Source organism: Gossypium arboreum, chromosome 2 (genome assembly GCF_025698485.1).
Source record: "Gossypium arboreum isolate Shixiya-1 chromosome 2, ASM2569848v2, whole genome shotgun sequence".
Classification (NCBI taxonomy): domain Eukaryota; kingdom Viridiplantae; phylum Streptophyta; class Magnoliopsida; order Malvales; family Malvaceae; genus Gossypium; species Gossypium arboreum.
The window spans coordinates 707,649-725,682 of NC_069071.1; the positions used below are offsets into that span (position 1 = coordinate 707,649).

General features: G+C 31.8%; 2 protein-coding genes across 2 annotated transcripts; one reads left to right on the forward strand and one right to left on the reverse strand.

Moving 5' to 3' along the window:
• Nucleotides 1–2,460: 2,460 nt before the first annotated feature.
• LOC108453772 (beta-galactosidase 3) lies at nucleotides 2,461–8,007 on the reverse strand. The gene is made up of 18 exons (XM_017752066.2): nucleotides 7,558–8,007; nucleotides 7,349–7,444; nucleotides 7,155–7,267; nucleotides 6,986–7,052; nucleotides 6,253–6,345; nucleotides 5,993–6,136; nucleotides 5,793–5,881; nucleotides 5,600–5,705; nucleotides 5,422–5,509; nucleotides 5,161–5,279; nucleotides 4,903–5,067; nucleotides 4,635–4,813; nucleotides 4,425–4,534; nucleotides 4,243–4,352; nucleotides 3,962–4,072; nucleotides 3,770–3,883; nucleotides 3,146–3,685; nucleotides 2,461–3,058 (listed from the first exon to the last, which is right to left on the reverse strand). The coding sequence occupies exons 1-18, from the start codon at nucleotides 7,729–7,731 to the stop codon at nucleotides 2,912–2,914; spliced, it is 2,565 nt and encodes an 854-aa protein (XP_017607555.1). The 5' UTR covers nucleotides 7,732–8,007; the 3' UTR covers nucleotides 2,461–2,911.
• Nucleotides 8,008–15,118: 7,111 nt separating this feature from the next.
• LOC108458416 (ribosomal RNA small subunit methyltransferase, mitochondrial) lies at nucleotides 15,119–17,541 on the forward strand. Its single transcript, XM_017757807.2, has 2 exons — nucleotides 15,119–15,808; nucleotides 16,423–17,541. The coding sequence occupies exons 1-2, from the start codon at nucleotides 15,392–15,394 to the stop codon at nucleotides 17,185–17,187; spliced, it is 1,182 nt and encodes a 393-aa protein (XP_017613296.1). The 5' UTR covers nucleotides 15,119–15,391; the 3' UTR covers nucleotides 17,188–17,541.
• The last annotated feature ends 493 nt before the right edge of the window (nucleotides 17,542–18,034 follow it).

Genomic DNA, 18,034 nt, shown 5'->3' on the forward strand with positions numbered 1-18,034 from the left:
TAAATGGATTCCAGAATGAATCAACTCAAAGAAAACCTAACCTAAAACCTAAATATTCGAACCCAAAATTGATTTAAACCCAAATTAATCTAAACCCAAATTAATTCGATCTATATTAACTAGACTCAAAATCAATCTAACCAATCATATTCATAAATATAATAATGAAGGGTTATTTTGATTGTTTCTGAGAAATGAAAATATGTTGCTATTTTTGTGTTAGTCTTCAAGTCAAAAGGACCCAAATGCTCAATCCATTTTAGACCAATCAAAAATCCATGGAAGGCATTAAATTCTTTAATTAAAGTTGGGTTTTTGGTGTTGGATTTGATTCACAGATTTGACAAAAAAGAATCATTTGCAAATGTTTGTCCTTGAAAGCAAAGAATTATTCTCTTTTGGGTTTCTTTTTTAAACAAAGATTTAGAATCCTTAAACCATGTTTGATTACTAGCTTTTGGCAGTGTTTTGTTAGGCAAAAATGCTTGAGCTTTTGATGAATATATATCCTAACCTTTTTTTTAATGAGAATGATTTTAGAATCTGACAATCGGTATAATGGATCAGTACCTATTGATAAGTAGAACATACTTTAGATCCAAGCTGATCTGATAGTCAGTATTAGAGATCAAATAAGAGAAGAAATATGTTTGGATTTTAATTACCAGATTCGTGATGTTTAAAGTTGTTTCATGAAAAAAAAATTGACTGTAGAAAAGAAGGGGAATGAGAGCTTTTGATTGATATAGGCATTGCGAAGCCCAGTGGCTTAAATAAATTTTTTTGAATAGTTCAGTAATCATTTTGTAACTTTTTGAAGTGACCAAAACGTAAACTTACTAATAGTTTAATAACATTGAGTGTAGTTTACCCTTCATCTTTTTAGGGTTTATCCTTCTTTCGTTATTAAAAAAAGTACCCAAATAATGGTGTAATTATGAATTTCATTCTTCTAATTTATTAACATCAATAAATTAATCCTTTTACTTTACAATATTTTCAAAATTTGTCATTAAACCACTAACTTAAAATTTAGTAATTCAGCAATTTACATGTCAAAAATTCAGCAAGTTATATACAACAAGTAATAAAAATCAACTGCTCAAATTCATATATATATATATATATATATATATTTATCAATAATTGAGCTAACTTTTCAATTTTCCTTAACTTATTACAATTTAAAGCAGAAAATATAGCATAAAACTAAAAAGAGAAAAATAAAACACACAAATTTTACGTGAAAACCTTTTCGGAGAAAAAACTACGAGCATAAAAGAAGAAACTTCGCTAAATCAGAGTCTAATAGAAACAATGCAGTAAAATTGAAATAACTTATTCAAATCAATATCAATATTAAAAACCTTCGGCTCTCGACCTTCAACTTCGAAAGTTTAAACCCAAATTCTCTATACATTACGTGTCTTGTCATTACATTTAATCTGATTCATTGCAAACCATGAATTATAAAGCAGAAACAATCAAAGTGGCCACTGTCAAATGTCAGTGATGAAGCAGTTACAGTCCTCTTATTTCTCTTGTAGGGGCCGGTTTTCTAATTCCATTGAGTTGAGCTCATGAAAGACAGAGGTCTTCGATCAGGTCGGGTTGAGTTTGGATTACTTGTGTATAATATAAATATTTTTTTAAATTTACTCAATTTAAAATATAAAATTTAAATTTTGTTCAAATTCGTTTGAGTTATACCAAAAACAAAATAAAATAAGCATACCATAAACTTCAAATTGAGCTAAACCGAGCTATTGCTTTAAAAATTAAAGCCCAAATTTTACTCATATTCTAAATAAACTTAATTTCTTTTTTCAAACTCTATCGAATATGAGGTAAGTCTTCGACTTCATTCGGATAGCACAACCTTTGAACGAGTCTAATAATATATAGTAACAACCATATCTCCTAAGGCCAATCACTTGACGTTGGAATAAATTAGAAAGAGCTTAGGCCTACAAACATCAAAACAGGCTTTAGATGGCATCTCCAATTTACTTTTGTTGGTAGATTTATATTTATATTATTTTTAATTTTATATTTAATATTTTTATTTATTTATTAAAATATTATATGTAGATAACAATTGTTTATTTTTAATATTTATATTATTATAAAATAAAAACAAAAAATAAAATACTATGGAGGTCTTTATAGTAGAAGTTAGAATATATTTTGTCCTTTTAATAATAAAAATAGACAAATTAATCTTCGTATACTAAATCAAAGAATAAACTATTACTTTTACTATTTTTACTGTTAAAAGTTGATTAATATCGTTCTATGTGTAACTACGATAAAATAACTAATTCAGCCATTTTTTAAGTATAGGATAGAATGCAATTGATCTCGGCTATGAAAGTTAAAACCCAAGCTTAACCCATATTTTAAACATATTTTAAACAGTTATTTGACTTAAACAAGTACTCAAAATGCAATCAAAATGGCTTTGGAAACTTGAACTTTTAGTTAGTAACTAAACATAAAACAATGGCCATACTTGAACCTTGTATAGGAAGTTCAATTTTCCCCCACTCACTCAAACAGAAATCAATCAATCAATCACACCAACAAAGATCATTTTCTCCGGTGCCCATATCCGGTTAAAAGCCCGGCGGCACAGGCTAGAAATTTCACCTTACCGATCTGAACCCGACCCCAAGAATTTCGAAACCTTTAACCATCTTATAGTGTCACTAATTTACAGGGGTCAATAACCCCACTTAAACAACTACAACAATGGACAACACCTTTAGCCAAAGCCCTCCATTTGAGAAGCTGTGGCACTAACCTAACCTAACTAAATGCCTATTCTTTGCACTCTCTTTATTTTCTTTTCTTTCTCTTGCTTATAGTTACTTGATGCACAAGTTACGGAATCATTTTGGACCCTTTCGATTTAATTACCACCCGGTTGTGCTGTTGTTGAAGTCATCGGAGCACAAACAGCTTCAACAGATAGACGTTTTAATACATTTGGGCATGGATCATGCCCGAAGTTGCTATTGGATATGGTGACCGCACATCGTTGCTTCCCAACACACCTCTGCAAAACATCGAAATCATAAAATATGGTGAGAATTGCATGCAAGTTGCGGGGGTTGTTTTTTATTCGACGAGGAAGTTGAAATACCTTCTCTAAGATGTCATACGAAGTTGGAGCGTGACACGGGCCTTGTTGGTAACTTCCACAAGTTCCTAAAGGAGTTCCGAAGCTAGCGAATTTGATTGAAGAGATAGCTTGTCCGGGACTACAGTGTAAATGAACCTTTGGCCTGTGGAACTCTTCGGTTTTTCCGTAGCTTTCGATTTGCCAGTTCTTGATATTTGGGTGGTACTCTGATATCTCAGCACAAACAGTGGAGACGGATCTTTTTACAAGTGAGATTTTCGAGGGATCTCCTCCGAGCTCCTCAAATAGAACTAATAGATTTTGTGTCGGTTTCAACCAAGACCGAGGAACATGGTACCATTTTTGGGTCGGTTGGCCACAACCGTGCTGACACTTCGTTGGTCGAAACGTTCCAGAATAACTACAGCCACTGCAATCACCATGAGCATATGCGGTCCAATATCTACCGATGTTCTGCCCGTTAATCCATATTTGACCTTTTCCCATACTTTCCATGTCCAAAGCCAACGCCTCTTCACCCTCGGGTGCATCGAAATAAGCCTGCAATATTGAAGGGGAAATTTTCGAACTTGTAGAAGACAATAACTTATACCATACCTGTATATACTATTTGGTTTTATTTACCTTATGCCATCTTAATGGCTGCTGTGTTTGTGCAGCCAACGATCCCTCCATCCACTCGAGAGACGAAATACCATTCGGTGAGTCAAGATTCATGGCCTCTCCTTTGAGTCCGACCTGTTCAACGTGGCAATCATGATGAAACTCATTCGCTCATATACACACACACACACACATATATGCATAGACCACTACCTGGTATGTCCACTTTTGCCATGATAGGTCCCGTTTTCCTTGGTCAAGTCCATGCAATGCAACTGGACCTAGGATTCCGGTGTTCCATGTCTCGAAGTGGCCACCTACGTTCTTCAATCACCAAAAACGAGCAGTCAGGTTCCCGGTATAAAGCACAATAACCATGCCATTTCAAGGTTTGTTAATTCGACAAGTTGATGCATAAAAATGTGCCATTTTACGATATCTTAAACATGTGATTGGCAGTACATAATAATAAAGCTCGGGGAGATCAAACTAACCGGTAATCCAACAGCAACACTCAGCAGCGCGATTTTGTTTGTTCCTGCACGCAGATTGACCTTCCCGGTGAATGTGAATCTCCTATTTTCCCTCGTTCCAAAGGCAGAACCTGTTACCATCGTTTTACAATTATTATTTCTGAAAAAAGGCTCGTTTGAAAGGCATAACTATGTAGACGTACCTGAAAGCTGTCCATTGATAAAGATGTGTACTGCATGACCTGTTGATTGAACAATGAGAGTGGGAAGTTCTCCTCCGCGAAGGAATGATTCAGATGAACCGATGTCAACACTGAAGCATATAACATATGATTGTTAGACATTTCTGAATTTAAGAATCAGTAAGCATCGTAAAAGTAAACCAAAAACGAAACTTGCTACATCAGTCTCACCTAGTAATGTACCATAGATAATCACTTGCGTCCCTAGTGACATTTATTTGCTCAAGTAAACCATTAGCACTTATCATTAAGCTATCATCTAATGCAGAAGTATCTTCATCATAAGCTTCCCATGAGAACATCTTAGTATTCGTAGGCAACATCTGCATTTGTGATGTCTGAACTCCAACCTGAAAATGACAAAAATAACCTTTTCACTCATTATTCAAAAAACCCTTGAACTTTTTTAAAAAGACAGGTCGTTTCATAAATATTGTACCTTGGCCGTATTGAACACTACATTCCTACAATCGGGAAGGATGCTGATAGACCAAGGAGGTAAGTTATAGTGCATGTTGTTAAATAACACTCTCGCGGCAGATTCGGTATTGTAGTTTGATAGGAAAGCCGCGCAATCTCCTGATTCTGACGTGTACGTATGAGCCTAGGAAATGTCAAACAATGATTTAGATTCAGTGAACAATTAAAGACCCTGAAATTTCTCGAAGCAGTGGAGTTTATGAAAAGATACAGAAACCTGTTGGAAGTTTCCAAGTGAAGTGACAACGGGATCAGCTGAAACTAAAGCTCGTTCGCACATCTTAACAGCCTTGTGAAGCTGCTTTAGATGACCATACTTCGGTTGTCTAATCAAACCTGTCACGTTTTCAAGGAAAGTAATTAGTAATACATTAATCCAGCCTACTAAAACACGAGTCCTTCACATAAACTCGCAATGACAAAAACCAGCCACGATTTTTGTCATCGTGAGGGCTTCACAGATAGCTCTTTTTCTCACCATATTCATCAACTGGAGCATCGTAATCATAACTGGTAGTGATGAAAGGACCACCGGCTGTACGACCAAAATTGGTGCCACCATGGTACTGTTCCACATTATAAAACATGTAACTCAGATTAAAGAGAATCCGGTTTCCATCATATATATTCTTAGAAAAATATGATCGAAAACCAACCATGTAATAATTAACAAAGGATCCTCCTTTTTGAATGAATCGAGCAACGGCAAATGCTAAATCTTCAGCTGGCCGATGATGAAGTGGACCACCAAAGTCCGAGAACCTTTTGAATAAAGATGGCATCAAAATGGTTGGACTCATTTCACTCAAATTAAGGTTATAAATATATATAAACACATAATGAACTTACCATCCACTCCATGCTTCAGTCCATATTGTTGGCTTGTACGGTTTATTCGGTTGGAATGCATCACAATAGAAACCGTTGCATGTGTTTATCTATTACATGTCACCATTTTCCTAATTAATATCGAGATTTAAAGAATAAAAATGACCATAGAGCAAGAAACTCATCAAGCTACAATATAGATTCGAGGTCTAAGTACTTACCACTGGATCTGGGGCATCATCTTCCTTGCACATCACCCAAGGAACCCCGGTTCCTGTTTCTACCGCCATTTTTGCTGCCCAAGTAACGTAATTATAACCAGCAGCCCCTAGCAATTTACTTTGTGCCCCATACTCATTCTCAATCTGAACTCGTACAATTTTTTTTAAGGAAAAGGGTTCATATTGCCATTGTAAGTACACCATAGATTAACAAAATATATAGTAACATAAATTAGCATAAAAGCAACTAAAATACATACCTGAGAAAGAATAATGGGGCCACCCTGGGACTCAAAAAGGTTATGGCTCTTCATCAGTCCAACAATCTTCTCAGTAAACCCTTGCATAGCTCTCTACAAATAATGCATAAACATCCTTATTTAGGGAAACACTGTTCAAACATGGTCAGTTTTAATGTTTTATCATTCTTATGCATGTAGAGGTCACTTTGGTCCCAAAAGAACAACACATAAAGTGTTAGAATGTGGATTGTTCTGGCAAGGGCAGTAAATTTTATAAAACTATAACTTAGTATATGGTAAAATAGCACTTTGGCTCCCTTAAAAATGATAAATTTTTAATTTAGACCTTCAAAAAATTATACAGATATAAGTAGTAAAATGATAAGTTTGCATTTTAGCTCTCGTAAAAATATGTAACTTAATTCCAGCCCCCCAAAAAAAGTCCAGCTTCGCCCCTTTGTTCTAGCTATCTCTATTTCATGATGCATAAATGTTTTGTAAATCTTGTAATTTGGACGTAAGTATCAAATGCCATTAGCACCTGTTCTTATATGTGAATTCTTTGATGACGGGGCATAGATTTTACGAGTCCTTTTATGATACAACAGTTAAAATATCTACTTAACAATTAAAATTTTATTTACCTTCAAGTAATTCAGCTCTATTTTTGCCATGCATTAAGAACAAAGGAAAATGTATGTGTGTGTGTGTGTATATATATATAATGAAGAACACAGCAAAAGGAGATTACCTTGAAAGGCTCATTATCTGTTCTGAAGCTAATGCCTGGCACAAATTTTAACCACACAGGGAACCCTCTGCATATAGTAATAATCTTTAGAACAAACATACATGCATACATACATACATTCATTCATACGATTAAAAAAAGGGAAATTAAACAGAGATTTAGATCTAACCCAAAGTTCCATTCAGCACAAACATAAGGTCCAATACGAAGATGAGCATAAAGACCTGCTTTTTGTACTGTTTTTATGAATCTCACAAGGTCATATCTTCCTTCAAAATTATACTGCAAAAATTGTAACAGAAATTAGAAAAAATAATCTAAACTTTATATTATAAAAGAAAATAATGGAAAATAGAGTAATACATTTCCAGGAGATGGTTCATGGACATTCCAAAAAACATAAGTCTCAATCACATCAAGTCCACCATCTTTAGCTTTCTGAATCAGATCTTCCCACATCTATATATAAAAAAGAAAAGGAAAAACAAAAAAACCCATTTTTTATATCTTAAAAAAAAAAAGGACCCAAAATGCAAATTTCAATAAAAATTGAAACTTTAAAAAGTATATACATCAGGTGTGCTTCTGGGATAATGAATAGAACCAGAGAACAGAATTCTTCTTTGACCATTGATAACTATAGCTTTCTTATCATAAGTAACACTGGTTTGAACAAGCTGAGGGCTCAAATAGAACAAAGCTAAGCAAAATGCAAGTAAAAGCTTTGAAAATGAGGTTACTTCCATGGCTGAACAGCTCAAAAAACTCAAGCTTTAAGCTTTAATGGAGGAAAAAGGATGGGGTTTTTGAGCTGGTTGTGGCTGTGGCTTAATGGGAGTAAAGTTGAGAAGGAAAAGAACCCATTTTCATACAGAGACAAGTGAGACTGTGAGCAGAGCCACCTTTATAAATGACAAAAGAAATGTGTGTACAGTTTTTTATTTCACAGCTCACTCAAAGTGTTTTTTCATGTACATTGTTACAAATACAATAAAGAAAAGAAAAACAGTGACAAAGGGTATCCAATAAAAAAATTTGGAAGCTTTAATACTGTTCTTAAGTCTTTAAAAACAATTACTTGACTTTAAGTGAAGATTTAACCCAAATTTTAAAAACAATTAATCACTTGAATTTAGATTAAATGGAAAATTCTCCAGCTTTTTTTAATTTTAAAAAATAATAAATTAGTATTTGATCTAAGCTGGTCTTATCTATTAGAATAAGATATACATGACACATCACGTATAATATCAATCACATTAATTTTAATAATAAAATAAATAATAACAAATTAAATTATTATTTAATATAACATACAAAATTAATATATTTATTTTAAATAAATAATATAAAATAAAATCTAACTCGTAATTCTCTATCGTACTTTTACTAACATGTCGACTTCCAGTTGTAAATAAATTGCATCACCGTTTTCATTATAATGCTACAATTAATATATTATATAATATTTAATTCCAAATTTAACCTATAAACAAACTTACAAAGCCAACCGACAACACACTTCCTATAGCGCTATTGTTTATGGTTTGACTCGTTAATATACCTTTGACTTAAGGGTATTATGGTCATTTGAATTTACCTTCTGTTGCCGCTGCTGCGTCCTGCACCTGTTTCCTACTTTTTTGTCTTTGGGGTCCCTCCACTTTCCTTCCATTTTAATTACATTTAGGATTAATTTCACTGGAAGTCCTCGAATTATAGTCTTGAACTTCAAAATGTTTGAATCGAGTCATCAATATCAGTAACATATCAATTAAGCCCTTATACTAGTGTAGTCATTAATTTAGGTGTTAGCATATCTTTTAACACGTATACACTACTACACAAATTAAGAACTTAGATCTAACGTACCGAAAAAAAGATAGTCGTCCTTAATTTTATTAAAATTGCCTATATTTTTAACACGTGATATCGAGGCACGTTATATTCAAACCAGCATTTAAAACAATAATTAAATTAACATAAAATACTTGATTAATATAATATCAATACTTCAAAATAGACGAATTCAATAGGGTAAACAGACATTAGCCCTTAAAAATAGAAAATTTATATAAATTAATATACAATAAAATTACACTTTAGTCACTCGTACTTCAAAAAAATTCTAATTTCACCCATTTATCAACCCTAATATATAAAATTTTCTCTCAGTTCTATTATTGTGACAAAATGACACAAGTTGATATCACCATTGTATTCTTCTCCAAAGTCAAAACAGTCCTTCACTTAGATCCTTTATAATACATATACATATCTGTTAGACACAGGCCCTCTAAAATAAAAATTGTAAAATTATATTTTAGTCCTCCAAAAATAATAATAATTTAATTTAATCTTTTCAACTTTCTTATCTGTCATTTCCTACAGAAAATAAATATTCTATTCTGCCATTTTGCTGTCTTATTTATATAATTAATATTTTGGTTTCAATATTTTACAATATATTTGTGCTTATTAATAAATAACCCATCTCATGTGCTAATGCCATCATATTGAAGCTTCCTTTTGAATAATATATTTATAAATTGGGAAAAAATACTTACAAAGAATATTCTTGTCAGCCAATATTTTTTCAGTCTGTGAAATTTATGTATATCTTAGAAAGTCAGCAAAATCATTAGAGAATAAAATAATCAAGTTGAATATATTTTAAGAAGAAATTAGTTGGATAATTTCAGATTCAATCTTTATATTTTAATTTGACGTGAATGAAAAACGATATTTAATGTGCTGGGAGTATACTTTTTGAAGGTTAACGATTTGACTAATGAGGATTATCTCGTAAGCTGAGATACATGTAAACTTAATATTTTACAAGTTCAATCTATTGTGATTAAGAGAAATTATTTTATCGATACTTCTCACTACATCATCTATGGCCCTTTTCTAATTAGTTAATAACATTTCAACAATTTTTTACCTAATTATTAATTCTTAAACCTCAAATTCTGGGTTTAAGATTCAAAGTAAAAATTTTACTAAAATTATATATCAATAACATGAAAAAAACTACTTAAGATGATAAAACATCAATAGAAAGACTAATAAGGAGTACAGAACTATGCGATAGAACCCCTTAAAGGTTTTCAGACCCCACGAAAAGGAACCCTAAATGTACCTTCTTCTCAAATTAGACCCTCATCTCTCTCCTACTCTTTGCCTTTCGAATGAACCGTCGCAAATTACTGTTTATATCAACAAAAGTCAAACCTAGGATTGATTACGTGGATCATCTTTATGAACTATCTTTATGAAACTGCAAAACCAAGTTCAAAGCCCTCAAATCCAGTCGGGGTATCAATCCCACATCGGATTCCACTTAATTATTTATGAGATCGTCCACTGCCATTATTGCTTATGTATGTCGTCACCTATTCATCAATATAACGTTATTATATTGCCATTTTTCAAAGGAAAGCAAATAAAATTAAGGAAAAATTTTAGTTTTGGTCCTTTTAGTATACTCAAATTTGAGAAATCTGCATCAATTAAAGGTGATAGTTAATTGAAATAGTTGATGAAATCATAAATGTAAAGGGATCAAATTATACTAAATTAAAGTATCAAAACTAAAAACCCCATATGATGGCCTGATAGTTAAGGGTAATCACTATTCCAAGTATAGCCTAGATTCGAGTCATGCTAATCTCGTTTGCTATTCAAACTTTACCCTATTATTGTAATTCGCTAAAAAAAATCAAAACTAAAAAAAATTTCTAAATTTAATGAAAAGCAAAAGTTTCATTTTAAAGTTTTTTTTTTTTTTTTAAATGAAAAGTTTCATTTTAAAGTTGTTCATTTAAGTTGTAGCTTTTCATGGTTTATAAAGACCATTTTTCTTCATTCCTTTTAATACAAAGTGAAAAGTTTGGCTTTCAATGTTGCCCTACATGCACCTAACACATCTTTAATCTCCACTTTACATTAATTTCGAGTCGAGTTAATTTGAATATTTTTAAATTAGATTCTAAAATTTTTGGGTTAATTTTGAATTTGAATAATTTCAAGTTCAAATTATTAGACATTCAAGTCATTTCAAGTATAAGTTGTTTTAAATTCGGATCAATCAAGGTTCTTAAATTGGGTAATTTCGAGTCCAAGCCATTTTGAGTTTAAGTTATTCTATATTCCAGTTGTTTTTGGTTCAAGTCATTTGAGTTATTAAGAAAAGTCACTTCGATTTGGATATATTTGAGTTATAGCTGATCTAGGTTAATACTATTTCAAATTACTTCCTCGATACATTTCAATTCGAACTCATTTAGGTTATTTGGGTTAACTTGATTTTTGATCATTTTGTGATTAAACTCGAGATTTAATTTTTTTATTAATCAAATAAGTTTGTTTAGGTTTGAGTCAAACTTGAACTAGAATTAATAGTTGTATTAATTTTTTTCTCGAACAATATCATTATATGTTCTAATTATATCTATTTTTTTTCATACAATGTCTAAAACTACCAATAGCCCATCATCAACCCATAAATAAAAGGATAATGCACTTCAGTCCACTTGAATCTACGTCCTCCTGTATATCAATAATGTTCATGTTAATCGAGTTTAAAATAACCCGTAAGTTTAATGATGATTTGAATATAAAAAAAATCTAAAACCGTTGAAGGTTAATAATTTGCTATGATGCACAAACTTTTTAAGCAAAAAAAAGTTAATTAATGATTATTACAGCGACAAAAAAAAATATGAACCGTTAAAAATGGAGAGACGTTAGTGTAAAAGAAAAAAAAAAAAGCGCCAATGTCAAAGGTGGTTCCACGTGTCTAAGTATGTGGGCCTCGATTTTGATTGGTTAGAAGTGTGATGTTTACACGTGAATATCAGTAAGTTCGTGGGGCCCAGTTTTCTTCATTAATTCTTTTAAGTGTCGGTGGACGTGCCGCGCGTGACTCTTTTTATTTTTGCCCTTCTTTTTTTCGTATTTCAAGGTCCTTATATTAATAGTTAAGTTGCATATTGTCTATTTTATTTTTAAAAATAGATAAATTAGTTCTTAAATATTAGATCAAAAAGTAAATTAGTTATTTATGTTAAACTCTTTTATTTATTTCTATTGTTAAAAATTGACGTGACTGACGAAATAACTAAATAGTTACACATGATATGCCACGTGTATCTTATGTTGACATATAGGAACCAATTTTAAATAGTAAAAATCAATGAAATTTTTAATAGAATGACTAATTTTTTCTTAAATCTAGTATATAGGGATTAATTTGCCCATATTCTTAGTAAGGGAGCAAGGTGCAATTCAATTTCTAATACAAGGACATCCATGGTATTTTTACCACTTTTATATATATAGTTATAAACAAAGGTGTAAATGAATGAAATAACACACCCGTAAACTACTCAAGCTCAAAATTAAAAAACTTGATTTTGATTCAGTAATTATCAAACTAAGCTTAAGTAGCTTCAGTTATTGGTCAAGTTGAATTTGGTCTTAATAATACTCGGCTTGGATGATTCACAAGATTATTAAGTTATTTCTTTTATTATGGTATTAACCTTAAGCTTAATTATTGTCATAGCTCGAGTTCAAGCTTAAGTATGAAAGTTGACAAACGATCTTTGAGCTCAAACTCGAATAGCTAGATTATATATCGAACCGAACTTGAACTTAAAATAGATGATTAATTGAGCTTGAGCTGAGCATCAAACTTTGAATTTCAAGTTGAGCTCGAACTTAAAAATAGATACTCAATTGAGTTTGAACTGAACATCAAACTTTAAATTTTAAAGTGAACTCAAACTCGAACTTAAAAATAAATATTCGATTTAACTCAAGTTTAATATCTAACATTAAATTTCAAGTTCACACCTTTGTAAACATGGAAAATTACCAATATATATATATATATATATATATAATTAAAAAGAATTAGCGGAGCAGCGTTAAAAGCCGTTAGATTTCCATGCTTGGAACTGTCTCACTAACGTCGGTGGGCTCTATTCCGTTATAATGAATTGTCGGTTTTGCCCCTACCGATTCTCGGCTTGGAATATTCGTACGAGGTATACAGATAGGATTGTCTGCGGTGAAATAAGGAGCAATTGAACAGGAAAAGTTATCTATTGGAATAATTCCACAATAACCCCTCAAGTTATAGTCTAGATTCTAAATTGATCTATACTTCATAACATTCTAATTGAATCTTCAAAGTATCAGTAGTGTATCAACCAGGTCCTTTCGTCGACCTAATCATTAGCTTGGATGTTAAATGTTAGCACATATCTAATGTGAAGTATATTTAAAACATGTGGATCAAATTGTAAATACATGTATATTTTATGTATATATATTTTTTTTGCCAAGACTTGCTTGTAGCAAGATTAGAGCTTCCGTCTAGTACCTAGATGACACACATTCAAACTTACCATCTCCCTCTCTTCTTCTCGATATTGCAATGATAAAAAAAATACAATGTCCATTTTATTTAAATCGATAATCCATGTGGTTTATGTATTAGATAAACACATGTTTACAATTTGACTTGTGTGCTTTAAATATGTTTCACGTTAGATTCAAGGAGGCATTTAAGCTTAATTGATACTATATTAATATTTTGAATACTCAATTAAAACATTATAATATTTAGGACCAATTTAGATTTTTTTGAAGGAGGGACCAAATTAAAATTAATAGTATAGTTTGAAGATGTTTGGTAAAATTAACCCTACTAGTTTACTTGAAGGAATGGGGTATATGCGGGATGGCGTAACATATTTGCCACCACGTGCTTTAGATTTGGTATCTTTTGACTTTTTGCTTAACTTTGACCTTTTTTTGCTTTAAAAAAGAAAATTTGCCCTTTTTATTTATTTACTTTTAGGTAAACTATACATTTAGTTTATACTTTAGTCACTTAATTTTAAAAAGTTATAAAATAGTCACTGAACTATTCAGAAGTTTTTATTTAAGTCACTGGGCTATTAAAATTGTTGTTATATGGCATTCTTTATTTGTATTACCTACACTAATCAAAACCTTTCATTCTTCTTCTCTTCTAAAATTTCATTTTTCTATGAAACAATTTTGGACATCTCGAATTATGAACCAAAATCCGAATAGTTTTCTTCTCCAATCTCTGACTGTTAGACTAACTTATGTTCTTTTACTTGTTGATGGATATTGATCCATTGTATTAATAATTGAATCGCCACTTGAAGCTCGTTAGCCAATGTTTTAAAAAAAATTTTAATAATTCAGTGACTTGAATAAAAACTTTCGAATAGTTCAATGATTTAAATGAAAACTTTCAAATAGTTCAGTGATAATTTTTTAGCTTTTTGAAGTTGAATGACTAAAATGTAAACTTATTAATAGTTTAGTGATCTCGAGTGTAATTTACCCTTTACTTTCTAGGTTTGAGAGTATATATGATTAGGAATCCTATTCGAATTACAAATTAAAATATTTGCACATATTCAATTTATTTTTAAGTATTTGGATAAGCAGATGAGAATAGTAATCTTTGGGTATCTCTGAATTTGCATTGCTTGTTCAGATAATAAACTTATATACCCAATTTTGCATCGGGATTATAGATTCTGGTTCGAATATTCGGCGTATGTAGAATGTGATAAATATCAAAATTATACATGAACTTTGGTCTAATGAGCAATGTTATACATGGATTTTGATTTTGTACGAGTATACATATGAAATTTGAATTGCAGTTTATATGTGTAAATGAAACTTTGATTTTGGTTAAGTTATACACATTTGAAGAAATGAATACATACATTTGTTATCAGTTCGAATTAATATAATTGTTTGTGTATGCAACATATCAATGTAAAATTGATAGGTTTATTATTAGGTTTCGGGTGGATCTAATTTTTCAATTAATCGAGTTGAGGTCAAGTTTAGAAAAAACCTGATCCGATATAATTATCAAAATACCCATTATATATAATATTAATTTGAATATATATGATAATAAAATTTATATTAATATTATACTTAAAAATTAATAGTATAATTAAAAAAAAATCATCTTGATAAAAATATAAAAAATTTAAAATTTTGACATGTTTGTATAGTTTTCGGGTTAATTAGATAAATTAATATTTGATTTCGAGTCAAATTGAGATCGAATAATGTTGGGGTTTATCAGGTTAGGGTCGGGACGAGCAAAAAAACCGCTCTGCCTCGCCCAATTGTCATCTCTAGCTCGGACTTTCTTTTGGATTTGGATTGAAAGCCCATTGAAATCCCTCATTGTGTCCTTTGTTCGCGGTCTATTCAAAAACTGTGTTTTTGGCTTTTGGCGCTGGTTTCATTTGAGCTTCATAATCACACACAGCTGTGGTAAATTCTCATTTCTTGCATTAAAGATACTTCAATCACACAGTCTAAAATCCAATGCTTTTCAAGCTGAAATCAGTTCGAACCCACTTTTCTGGGTTAATTTTCTTCCAAAATTATCAACGAAATCTCTGGGTAAAACCCAGTCATCGTTATGGCAAATACAATGAAGAAGACGATGATGATAAAGACCCAAAGCTTCGAAACACGAAAGAGAACCAGTTAGACCATTTTTATTTGTATAAGAGCAAAGGCCAACATTTGCTTACTAATACACGGATTCTCGACGCTATTGTTCGAAGATCGAACATAAAGCCTACTGATACCGTCTTGGAAATCGGACCTGGGACCGGAAATCTTACTGTCAAGCTACTGGAAGCTGCCGAAAAGGTTGTCGCCGTTGAAGTAGATAAGAGGATGGTGGATGTTCTTCATAAACGCGTTGCTGAGAATGGGTTGCAAGAGAGACTCAATGTAAGTTTTGAGAAAAGAAAAAAAAAAAAGTTAAAGTGTTTGATGAAATGCCTAAGAGAAAGTTTCAAGTTTTAAAATTTTTTTTAGGAAGTAGTCTTAAGCTTTGTTAGGTGCTTATTTTGCTTTTACTAATTGCACCAAATGTCCCAAATTATTGGCTAGATTTGAAAGGTCTCTAAAATTTTCTGGATATGTCGTGGAACATGACAAGTGTATGTAATTATCGCAAGGAACAACATGAACTGCTTGAATTTGACTTTGGCGTGATAGATATTAATTTTGAAATGACATGAAACATGACACTTATGTAACTATCGTATGATGTGCATGTACCGCTTGAATCCGACCTGTTAGTGACCTGATAGTGGTAAGATGCTATTAATAATTTAGATACGATGTAGAACATGACAAATGTATCTAACTACCATAAGAACCTCATGAACTGCTTGCTTGAATTTGACGTGTTAGGTGTTAATTTGGATATGATGCGTACCATGACATATATGTTACTATAGTGTATAGTGCATGAACGGCTTGAATCTAATGTGTTAATGGTCAGATGTTATTAGTAATTGTTTTTATTACATGTAAAAAAAAAAAATCTTTTTTTACAGGTTATATGCAAAGATGCAATGAAGGTTGAGTTCCCTCAGTTCGATCTTGTTGTGGCCAACATTCCTTATGGAATATCTTCCCCTCTCATAGCTAAATTGGTTTATGGAAGGAACCCTTTTAGGAGTGCAACATTGCTTCTTCAAAAGGAGTTTGCACGCCGGTTACTTGCTGAGCCCGGGGACGCAGACTTCAACCGATTGGCCGTGAATGTGAACTTGGTAGCCGATGTAGAATTCGTCATGGACGTAAGCAAAAGGGAGTTCCTTCCTTGCCCGAAAGTCGATTCCTCTGTTGTAATAATCCGACCGAAACCTGAACTCCCTGATGTTAATCTTAACGAGTGGAGAGCTTTCACAAGGACTTGTTTTGGCAAAAAGAACAAGACCCTTGGCGCTACCTTTAAGCAGAAGAAGAAGGTGATGCAGCTACTGAAATTGGCTAAAACAACGAGCTTGAATAAAGAAAATCCTCCGACGGGGAATAACTACGAATGTGATGAGTATTACGATGGCAAATACGAAGATGGAGATACCGATGGTGAAGAATGTTTTGCATCCTCTACCTCTGATCTTGAAATGAACTTGTTTAAGGAGAAAATTGTTGGGATTTTGAGAAAAGGTGGGTTTGAAGATAAAAGGCCTTCAAAGGTGAGTAATGAGGACTTATTACATTTACTCTCTTTGTTTAATCAAGCTGGAATATATTTTCATGATCATGTTAAACCAAATGATTTAGGTAATGCAAATGCTGCTTATCTTTCATAGCAGCTTCATCATTCTTATATTCTTTGTCTTGTCATTGTTTCTCTCTCTTTAGTGTTCCACTAGCTTTAGTGACTTTTGCATGTCTGCTAGAGAAATACACCCACAAACTAGAAATTGCACCAAATTGTTGTATAGGAAGAAAAAAGTATTGGGTTGGAAAGTTTGTTCTAGGGGAGTGTAAAAGTCGGGTTAAACTGACTAAATCGATTGAACTAGCCGATTTCAGTTTTGTCAGGTTAGTTTATTCGGTTGCAGTTTTAGGTTGGTTGTAAAGGTCGGGTAAAATGGTTTAGTCAGTTCGGTTTTCAAAACCGAGTTATCTGAATTATTCGATTTTAAAATATTTAAACCCAACCCATATTCAAATATATTGCTCAAGCCTAAACCCAAAATAAATTTAATATATCCAAATATATCATTTAAAAATACATAACTAATGGCAAAATTTAAAAATATAAGGACTAAGAATGATCAAATAAGTTAAAATGGACTAAATCTATAATTTTATTCAAAATACATAACTAATAGCAAAATTTAATTGAACGAATTTAGCTAAAAATGTTCATGGCCCAAGTGACTTGCCCCACCCAACCAACTTTGGCCAAAGGCTCACATTTTTCAATTTTGGTTGAACCTGTTTTAATATTTATAAATGATAAAAATATAAATATAAAAATAATATTAATATTAATATTAATATTAGTATTAATGCGTTTTATATTTGAAATTAAATAAAATATCTTTTGTTATTTTTTAAATAATGAAATAGACATTTTAGGCTTGGTCTTTTACTCGGGTTAGTCTATGATAACCTATTTAACCGAATGAATTAGGACTGGAATTTTAA

Bases quoted from the DNA above. Each gene is read 5' to 3' on its own strand.
- LOC108458416 (XM_017757807.2), top strand. From the start codon at position 15,392: ATGCTTTTCAAGCTGAAATCAGTTCGAACCCACTTTTCTGGGTTAATT. The intron at 15,809-16,422 runs GTAAGTTTTGAG...CTTTTTTTACAG, and splicing joins GGTTGCAAGAGAGACTCAAT to GTTATATGCAAAGATGCAAT.
- LOC108453772 (XM_017752066.2), bottom strand. From the start codon at position 7,731: ATGGAAGTAACCTCATTTTCAAAGCTTTTACTTGCATTTTGCTTAGCT. The intron at 6,137-6,252 runs GTATGTATTTTA...GTACGAGTTCAG, and splicing joins GCCCCATTATTCTTTCTCAG to ATTGAGAATGAGTATGGGGC. The intron at 5,706-5,792 runs GTAAGTTCATTA...TTTATTCAAAAG, and splicing joins ACTGAAGCATGGAGTGGATG to GTTCTCGGACTTTGGTGGTC.